Below are 10,245 nucleotides of genomic sequence, written 5' to 3'. Positions count from 1 at the left end.
GTCGATACAGAGGGAGGAAAGTCAACGGGAGCTCGACCATTTCACTTTGAAAACATGTGGTTTACTCTCCCAGATTGTAAGATAATGGCAGCTAAAGCGTGGTCCCCTCCTTGTATGGCCAGAGCATGTGATACTTTTTGATGTTCCCAGGTTGACATTGAGAGGGGGGTGAATCAGTGGTTCCAAAAATTTCCTTATTTGCAACCCAACAAAAGCTTCCACTAAACATTTCTAGATTGGCTAGGGCAATCCCGTAATTACCAATCACGCAAACAATGACACGTCCACCTCACACCATAATGTTGCTGGGTCTACCAGATAATGTCCCACCACTCTGCACAACATGCACTTCAAATATATGTAGAAAAATAAATGCGAGACAATAACACCAGATATACGTAGTTCAGCCAGAGTGTCTACTCCACAGAGGAATACCCATATAGGGTTTCGTATTTCCCCAATACTCAACTTTTTCAACCGCTACAACGGTCCAAGAACCTATCCCTGCTTCAATCTGAGATGCAACTCAGACAAGGGCAACAACCCCACACCTTAGACAAGCCCCAACTTTCTAGGTTCACAATTTTAAATCAATAAAATCCCAACCCAATACATCATTGATCTAGAGTTTCTCAACAATCAACGGACTCTAGAATATAAAATAGGGATTTCAGATATGGATTACCTTAGCCTATGTAATCCAATTGATGATTTCTTACTTGATGTATAGAAGAAGAACACACTTAAACCATCAACATAGCAGCAACAATACTCCCATTTTTTCCTTCAAAGTGTGCTATATCTCACGCGCTCAATCTGCCATGCTTCTTTTCATCTATAGACAGCTCTCACTATTTCTCACTTCTCTTTTCCCTTTTTTTTTTTTTTCTTTGCTGCCTTCAATAGTAGATTAACGAATCTGCAGCATAGAACTTTAAAGAAAAGCTACAAAACTCACTCTCATTCTCGGTCTCTTCTTATCAGGCTCTTCTCTTGATTCCATAAAGTCGCACGAAAAAGGAAACGAGTTATATCATAATTCAATTTTAAAAGCAGTTGCACTTCTATTCAATCTTGGACTCAAGCCTAGAAAACACTTGAATACAATGCCCTGCTGTCCATATACTTGCTATCCATTCTACTTCATGCGCAGAAATCTCCGAACTTCCGAACTAAGTTGTCCATCTATCTTTGAGAAAAATAGTTATTCTGTTGTATAGGAGGGTCCCACCTTCTTTTTAATTTTTTCTTTCTTTTGGATGGTAGTTGCTGTCCATATCTTACAGGAGTCATAGTGACCCTTTAATTTTTCTTGGGCAGTAATTGTTCACTCACAGGAGAAACCCATGTCAGAGTAGGATTTCTATTTTAACTTAAAAACATGTTGAGCTGGTCCCACCATTAAATGCATTAGACTCCTTAATAGAGTAAACTTTAGTTGATGCACACGTATGAATGAAGAGTCCTTGCTGATCTCATCGTCATCTTCAACTAGGTTGTTGTCCATCTCATATTTGATTTCACTTTGAAATTGAACCAATCCAATGGGTTCCATTTTAAAATTGAACCAATCTAATTAAATTGAATTAGACTAATGAAATTGAACAATCTAATTAAATTGAATTAGACCAAGGAATTGATTGCGTTCCCTTCAATATAGACTCCATCACCATACGATTGCCAACAATGACAACAATTGATCCGATTTCCAAACAATCTCCCCCTTTGGAATTGTTGGCAACGCTCTTTAGATGTCATTTTGATTCATTTCTCTCCCCCTTTGACAACAAATGCAAAGGGTGACTATGCTCCCCCTACATACATTTCCCCCTGCATAGACTCACCTATAGGAGTGCCTGCCGCATCTTCCTATCCTATAGGGATTTGATGTCTCTATGCTTGCGCACTTACTCCCCCTGGACACATACCATCTATTGTGCTCGTGGAGTGACAACTCTATGTTTGGCTCTAAGGGTCTCAAAATTTTCCTTGGGAAGTGCTTTTGTGAAAATATCTGCCACTTGTTCAGTTGTAGGAACAAAATCCAATCTCACCTCGTTGGTGTTGACTTTCTCCTTGAGAAAGTGATATCAAATGTCAATATGCTTTGTCCTTGAATGCTGCACTGGATTCTTAGAAATATTAATAGCACTCAAATTATCACATTTAATAGACACTGGCTTATCATTGTGAATCCCAAAGTCCGCTATTTGTCTTTTTATCTAGATCACTTGTGTACAACTCGCTGTAGTGGCAATGTATTCAGCCTCTGCTATAGATAAAGAAATAGATTCTTGTTTCTTACTATGCCATGCCACTAGACTCTGTCCCGAAAAGAACGTACCACCACTAGTGCTCTTCCTATCATCCACTCTGCCAGCCCAATCCGCATCTGAGAATGCTATGAGTGTGAAACTTTCAATCTTAGGGTACCATAAACTATACTCCATCGTACCTCTAAGATATCTGAAAATCTTTTTGAGTGCCACTAGATGAGTCTCTTTCGGACTACCTTGAAATTGAGCAACCAAACACACTGCTTGTAGGATATCAGGTCTTGATGCTGTCAAGTATAACAAGCTTCCAATCGTTGTCCTGTAGAGAGTCTGATCTACAGAACTGGACTCATCACTCGAACTAAACTTGCAACCTACTACCATGGGAGTACTTATTGGTTTGCTATCCTCCATCATAAATTTCTTCAACATCTCCTTGATGTAATTTGCTTGAGATATGAAGACACCATTCTGTTGTTGATTCACTTGCAAACCTAAAAAGTATGATAACTCCCCCAGCATAGACATCTTGAACTTTGTTGTCATCCGCTCTGCAAATTGTCTACAAACCTCGTCATTATGTCCGCCAAAGATGATATCATCTACATAGACCACCACTACCAGTTGACTTTTGTTCTCTATCATAACATATAGGTTACTATCAACAATGCCCTTCTGAAGTCCCAACTAATGTAAGTAACTGTCTAGTTTTGACTACCAAGCCCTTGGAGCTTGTTTCAAGCCATAGAGCTTTTTTTAATCTGCAGACCATATTTGGATCATCTCCAATTTGAAAACCATTCTGTTGTTCAATGTACACTTCTTCATCAAGATTGCCATTTAAGAATGCAGACTTGACATCCATTTGATAAACCTTAAAGCTTTTATAAACAGCCAATGCTAAGAACATCCGTATAAATTCCAACCTTACTACTGGTGCAAATGTCTCATCAAAGTCTATCCCTTCAACCTGAGCGTAGCCTTTGCACACTAGTCTGGCTTTGTTTCTAACCACTTGACCATCTTCATTCAACTTATTTATGAAAACCCACTTGGTTCCAATGATGTTTTTATCAGCTGGACTAGGAACTACCTCCCAAGTGTTGTTCTTCTCTATTTGATCTAACTCTTCATTCATTGCCTTCACCCAATTCTCATCTTTAGTTGCTTCCCCAATAGACTTGGGTTCAATCTGAGAAAGTGAATATGTAGCAGATTTCATCTTTCTTGTCGGCATTCCTGCTTTAGGATCTCCAATGACTTGATGTGGGGGATGCACTTTTTGCCACTTTTCAAAACTGGGTCCTCCATCTCTCTCTGTCACTGTGTTAGTCTCATGAACATCTGTATCCTCATCATCAATATGATTTTGAAATTCTACAACTTCATCATCTACAGTTGCATCATCGTAAAAGTCCTCAAGAGTCTGCTCTGCTGGTTCTATCTGTTTAGAATGGGGCACATGTTCATCAATTCTTACATCTGAACTCTCTACCACTTTGCCCAATCTTTTATTATAGCATCTGTAGGCCTTACTCTTTGAAGAATACGCCAAGAAAATCCCCTCATCTGCTCTGTCATCAAATTTTCCAAGGCTATCTTCCTTCCTTTTGATGAAGCATTTGGAACCAAATACCCTAAGATATTTAACAGTGGCTCTCCTTCCATACCATAGCTCGTATGGTGTCTTGGATTCATTTGGTCTAAAGAAATAACTATTCTGGATGTGCACTGCAGAATATATTGTTTCTCTCCAAAACCTCCTAGCAACATTTTTTTCAATCAAAATTGTCCTTGCCATCTCTTGAACAGTTCTATTCTTTCTTTCTACAACCCCATTTTGTTGGGGGTTATGGGCTGCAGAATGTTGAATCCTAATCCCATGCTCATGACAGAAGTTAAAAAATAAATTCCAAGTAAACTCCTTCCCTTGATCAGATCTTAGGCACTTAATTGTCCTACCAGTTTCATTCTCTACCCTCTTCTTGAAGGTCTTGAAACAATCTAAGGCTTCAGTCTTGTCTTTAAGGAACATAACACAAGTCATCCTGGAGTACTCGTCTATGAATAGGATAAAGTACCTCTCTCCACCAATTACCTCTGTTTTCATGGGTCCACAAAGATCTGTATGAATCAAGTCCAATAGTTTACTTAAATAATGCTCCTTTGACTTGTATGTGGCCCTAGTCTGCTTTCCCTTTTGACATGGTGCACAAATATGATTTGTTAGAGACTTGATCTTTGGAAGATCTCTGACTGCCTTCTTTTTGCTCAATTTAGCTAAGTTCTTGAAGCTGATATGCCCAATCCTTCTATGCCATAGCAAACATTCATCTTCCTGCTCCATCATGCATCTATCTTCATTTGTTTCTAACAGAGTGTATAAGTTGCCTGTAGTTCTTGTCCCTTATGCCACAATCTTTCCATTTTTGATTTTCTTGATCACGCAACCTTCTTTGGTGAACAAAACCTCATTACCATTGTCACAAATTTGACTCACACTGAGTAAGTTGTGTATCAGACCGCTAACATATAGGACATTGTTTGACTTGATCTTTCCTCTGTCCAACTTAACTATGCCTCTGCCTTCTATCTTTGCACCATCATTGTTTCCAAACTTGACAGATCCACCCTCAGTTGAATCTAGACTCATAAACTTTCCCTTATCACCTGTCATGTGAGTGGAGCATCCACTATCAAGAATCCACGGTGACGGCTTGCTATGAGCTTTAAAGGCTGTTTGAACAATTAATGACTTACTTCCTGCTTTCCTTTTCTTCTCAACCCATACTGCTTTATTTACCACAGTAATAAGTTCTCTTTGTCTCTGACCTTGTTTCCATGAAGAATTGTCATTTTGCCTTCATTTTTCCTGCCTCTGGTAGGAAAGTATGGTCTTGCAATTTTTGGCAATGTGTCCCATCTTGTGACACCTATAACACTCTACACTCTTCTCTGCCAATGGAGCAAACCTATTCTTGCTAGTAAATACTATAGGCTTGGTCTATCTTTTGCAATCTACCACCTTGTGTCCATAATAGTTACACCCATAACACTAACCTTTGAAGCTTTGTCTTTGCCAAGAACCTCTGTGTCTTTGATAGTCAACTGAAGTAAATTCATCATTGTCAAACATCTGTGTGCCACTCTGTTTCTCCCTGACAAACCTGATTGGATTTTCTGCAGTTCCTTTGCCTTTAGTTTTCTTCATTATTTCAGACGATCCTTGTGTCACATATCCAAGGCCAGTCTTCATATGTAGAGGTCTTTGAAAACTTAAAATCTTATCCAACACTTTTTCATTTCCTTTGCTTGATGATGGAATATCTGCTTCAACTGATTGAATCATAATTTCTTTTCCCTTGGATTTTAAGATAGTAATTAAAGGAGATGGTGTAGTTTCTTCTTGTAAATTCATCTTCTGTTTCTCTTCCAATTCAGTCTTCAATATCTCCAATTTATCTTCAAGGGTAGTGCACTCTTCTGCCTTGGATGATAGATTGATACTCAGTTCATCATTGATCTTAGCCATATCTTCAACTGTATTATTGAACTGACTAATCTGGTTCTCCTTTTCAACAAGCTTAATCTCTAGTGCTTTCATTTTCTTCCTCTCTTCCTTGAGATCAGTTAAAGCAGAATGCAAATTTGCTATTAAGTCATACTGAGCTTCTTATTCTTCCTCTTCCTCAGACTCTTCAGTAGTCTGGTGTTGCACTCTCTCACCAAGTGCCATAAATAGTGTCTCAGATGACTCATCATCTGACTCATTATAGTCCTCTAATGACTCTTCTGAAGAAGACTTGCACTTCTTTGATATTAGGCTTTTCTTCTTAAAGTTTCTTTTTCTAGGAATAAAATTTTTCTTTCCTTTCTTGAACTTGCTTTCTTGAGCATCTTCATCCTCAGAGTCACTCAATTTGTCATTCTTTGGACACTTGGAAGCGAAGTGCCCTACACCATCACAATTGAAACACTTCAAAGGAAGTTTTCCTTTGTATTTACCACTACCTTTCTTGAGTTTCCTAGCCAAGTAAGCTATTAACTCATCATCAGAATCTTTTTGTTCACCATCTTCATTGATTTTCAATTTCTTCAAAGCTTTGACGGCAGCTTCCTGTTCTGTGGGCTGGGGCTTGACTGTCTTCATCTCATAAGCAATTAGAGTTCCATGTAGATCATCTAATTTCATTGTGTTCAAGTCTTTAGATTCTTCAATGGCAAACACCTTAGGGTTGTACGAGTCAAGTAAAGATCTCAGTGGTTCCAAAAATTTCCTTATTTGCAACCCAACAAAAGCTTCCACTGCACATTTCTAGATTGGTTGGGGCAATCCCATAATTACCAATCACGCAAACAATGACACGTCCACCTCACACCACAATGTGGCTAGGTCTACCAGACAATGTCCCACCACTCTGCACAACACGCACTTCAAATATATGTAGAAAAATAAATGTGAGACAAAAACACCAGGTATACGTGGTTCAGCCAGAGTGCCTACTCCACGAAGGAATACCGATACAGGGTTTCGTATTTCCCCAATACTCAACTTTTTCAACTGCTACAATGGTCCAGGAACTTATCCCTGCTTCAATCTGAGATGCGACTCAGACAAGGGCAACAACCCCACACCCTAGACAAGCCCCAACTTGCTAGGTTCACAATTTTAGATCAATAAAATCCCAACCCAATACGTCATTGATCTAGAGTTTCTAAAAAATCAACAGACTCTAGAATATAAAATAGGGATTTCAGATACGGATTACCTCAGTTTGTGTAATCCAGTTGATGATTTCTTACTTGATGTATAGAAGAACACGCTTAAACCATCAACATAGCAGCAACAATACTCCCATTTTTTCCTTCAAAGTGTGCTATATCTCAAGCGCTCAATCTGCCATGCTTCTTTTCATCTATAGACAGCTCTCACTATTTCTCACTTCTCTTTTCCCTTTTTTTTTTTTCTTTGCTGCCTTCAATAGTAGATTAACGAATCTGCAGCATAGAACTTTAAAGAAAAGCTGCAAAACTCACTCTCATTCTCGGTCTCTTCTTATCGGGCTCTTCTCTTGATTCCATAAAGTCGCACGAAAAAGGAAACGAGTTATATCATAATTCAATTTTAAAAGCAGTTGCACTTCTATTCAATCTTGGACTCAAGCCTAGAAAACACTAGAATACAATGCCCTGCTGTCCATATACCTGCTATCCATCTACTTCATGCGCAGAAATCTCCGAACTTCCGAACTAAGCTGTCCATCTGTCTTTGAGAAAAATAGTTATTCTGTTGTATAGGAGGGTCCCACCTTCTTTTTAATTTTTTCTTTCTTTTGGATGGTAGTTGCTGTCCATATCTTACAGGAGTCATAGTGACCCTTTAATTTTTCTTGGGCAGTAATTGTTCACTCACAGGAGAAACCCATGTCAGAGTAGGATTTCTATTTTAACTTAAAAACATGTTGAGCTGGTCCCACCATTAAATGCATTAGACTCCTTAATAGAGTAAACTTTAGTTGATGCACACGTATGAATGAAGAGTCCTTGCTGATCTCATCGTCATCTTCAACTAGGTTGTTGTCCATCTCATATTTGATTTCACTTTGAAATTGAACCAATCCAATGGGTTCCATTTTGAAATTGAACCAATCCAATGGGTTCCATTTTGAAATTGAACCAATCCAATGGGTTCCATTTTGAAATTGAACCTATAAAATTGAACCAATCTAATTAAATTGAATTAGACCAATGAAATTGAACCAATCTAATTAAATTGAATTTGACCAAGGTATTGATTGCGTTCCCTTCAATATAGACTCCATCACCATACGATTGCCAACAATGACAACAATTGATCCGATTTCCCAACACTCTTTTCAACAAAGCCTAAAATTGTAAAACAATTTTTACAAAATGGAACAGGGAGGAATTCGGGAATGTCAAGCGGAAAATAGAAGGATATCTTTGCGACCTTGAGCTTCTCTATGATCATCCATCTAAGAGATCCCAAATTAAGGAGAAGGAAATTAGAAATCTTCTGAATATTGAGTTGGAAAGAGTGGAATTACTATAGCAAAAGAAATTCAGAACGCAATGGCTTCAAAGTGAGGACCAAAATACTAAGTTCTTCTAGGCCGTTACCCTCCAAATAAGAAATAGAAATAAAATTCTTAAGCTCCGTCAGGCATCAGGCAAGTGGGCTAACTAGGAGAAGGAAATCTGTTCAGAAGTGCTCAACCGTTACAAGGCTATTTTTACCTTGGAAGGTGTTGATGAGGACACCCTTAATACGATTACTCAAGCTATTAAGCCAGTGGTTATTGATGCGATGAATGAGGACCTGTGTAGAGCTCATAGCTTAGAGAAAATTGATCAAGCCCTCAAAGACATGGCCCCTCTAAAGTCTCTTGGTCTTGATGGCCTCCTCAAGCCTTCTTTCAGCGGAATTGGGATATTGTTCAAGATGATGTGGTGCGGTTTGTTCAAGAATTTTTTGAAAAAGGCACTCTCTCCTCCAACCTAACACCACTCAATCTTCCTTATTCCGAAAATTAATCAACTTGAGAAGGTGGATTCTTATAGACCAATTAGTTTATGTAATGTGGTTGTTAAAGGGGTAACGAAAGTCTTGACTACCCGGCTGAAACTGGTATTGGATTACATCATTGCTCCCTCTCAATCTGCCTTTACTCCTGGTCGCCTGATTTCGGACAATGTCTTATTAGATCATGAATTTTTCCACTACATCCAAAAGAAGAAGAAAGGGAAGAAATGCTGGTTGCCCTCAAGTTAGACATGTACAAAGGCATATGATCGCCTCAAATGGCCCTTTGTGGAAAAGATCCTACTTCGTTTGGGGTTCAGTGACAAATGGGTCTTGCTAGTTATGTCATGCATCACCTCTCTTTCTTATGGCATTTTGGTTGATGGAGTAGTCCGAGGTAATATTACTCCTTTGAGGGGTATTAGTCAAGGCGAACCTCTCTTACAGGCCATATTTGTCCTCTGTTCACAAGCTTTGAGCTCCCTTCTCTCTATTTCACATCCACCTCAGTATTGTATGTGTACTATTTGGTAAAGCCTTTCACTACCATTGCCCAATTCTGAGTTTGTGATGACTTCAACTGTGTGAGCCACCTTAGTGCTAGCCCTGATAGGGTTAACATGAAGGCTTGCCCCATCTGGTTATTTGTAAGTTGCCACGACTTGGTGATGCTGAGGAAGACTTTGAGATGAGCCTTGGGGTCTCCTGATCCATCAAACCTACTAGATTGCCACTTGAATTTTGCTGGAATTCTTGCTCCAGAGAAGAAACCCATTTCCTCATAATCCACTGCTTGGCCTTTTGAGCCTTTTCCAGCTCAAATCATGTTCTCCAACTTCTCTAACTACTCTCTGAGCTTCCTTTCTTTCTCTATCTCTAGAGGCTTAAAGTGGATGTGTGTTTTAAATTCCTCTTCATCTTTGATCACTACCCTAGGAGGAGGGACCCTGGAATAAGCCCCTCATTGACCATTCAGACAGGTAGGTGAAGATCCTCTCTAACCAGTTGGTCAGACATGCTCTGGTTCTCCTGAGTCAACTCGGGAAGAATTCTCACGATGACCTGTATCTCCATTCTGCTCCACATCTCTCGTAGCCGGTGCTGGCTCATTCCTAGGATCAACTCTGGGAGGGTTCTAAAGTGTATGTAATATCTAAGCTACCCCTCTCTTGACTTCAGTCATTTCTGTCTGCAAGGTCTCCATGGGACAGACCCAGGCCTATTCGGGTGTTTCCATGTTGAGTAGATCCATGCTTACTAGGCTATAATCACTTGGTAGTGGACAATCTCGATGAGATGACAGAGGTGATTTCGGACTTAGGTGAGTTAATTGATTACCTTGACACGTCCAAAGGGAACGTAGAGAATCCTTGAGGTGTGGAATTGTGCCTAAACCAAAAGTGGTTTATTTTAGGATTCTTGAAT

At 39.3% G+C, this 10,245-nt stretch overlaps 2 protein-coding genes across 2 annotated transcripts; both read right to left on the bottom strand.

Moving 5' to 3' along the window:
- Positions 1–2,222: 2,222 nt before the first annotated feature.
- LOC122065225 (secreted RxLR effector protein 161-like) lies at positions 2,223–2,921 on the bottom strand. The gene has a single exon (XM_042629037.1). The coding sequence runs from the start codon at positions 2,919–2,921 to the stop codon at positions 2,223–2,225; it is 699 nt and encodes a 232-aa protein (XP_042484971.1).
- Positions 2,922–4,683: 1,762 nt separating this feature from the next.
- Positions 4,684–5,880, bottom strand: LOC122065224. The gene is made up of 2 exons (XM_042629036.1): positions 5,337–5,880; positions 4,684–5,108 (listed from the first exon to the last, which is right to left on the bottom strand). Exons 1-2 carry the CDS (start codon positions 5,878–5,880, stop codon positions 4,684–4,686), a joined length of 969 nt encoding a protein of 322 aa, XP_042484970.1.
- Between the last annotated feature and the right edge of the window lie 4,365 nt (positions 5,881–10,245).

Source organism: Macadamia integrifolia, unplaced genomic scaffold (assembly GCF_013358625.1).
Source record: "Macadamia integrifolia cultivar HAES 741 unplaced genomic scaffold, SCU_Mint_v3 scaffold1929, whole genome shotgun sequence".
NCBI lineage: Eukaryota > Viridiplantae > Streptophyta > Magnoliopsida > Proteales > Proteaceae > Macadamia > Macadamia integrifolia.
Note: the sequence above shows the minus strand (reverse complement) of the source record. Positions and strands in the feature narration are given on the sequence as shown.

Bases quoted from the DNA above. Each gene is read 5' to 3' on its own strand.
- LOC122065225 (XM_042629037.1), bottom strand. From the start codon at position 2,921: ATGATAGAGAACAAAAGTCAACTGGTAGTGGTGGTCTATGTAGATGAT.
- LOC122065224 (XM_042629036.1), bottom strand. From the start codon at position 5,880: ATGAAAGCACTAGAGATTAAGCTTGTTGAAAAGGAGAACCAGATTAGT. The intron at 5,109-5,336 runs GTTAGTGTTATG...CATGGAAACAAG, and splicing joins GCAAAGACAAAGCTTCAAAG to GTCAGAGACAAAGAGAACTT.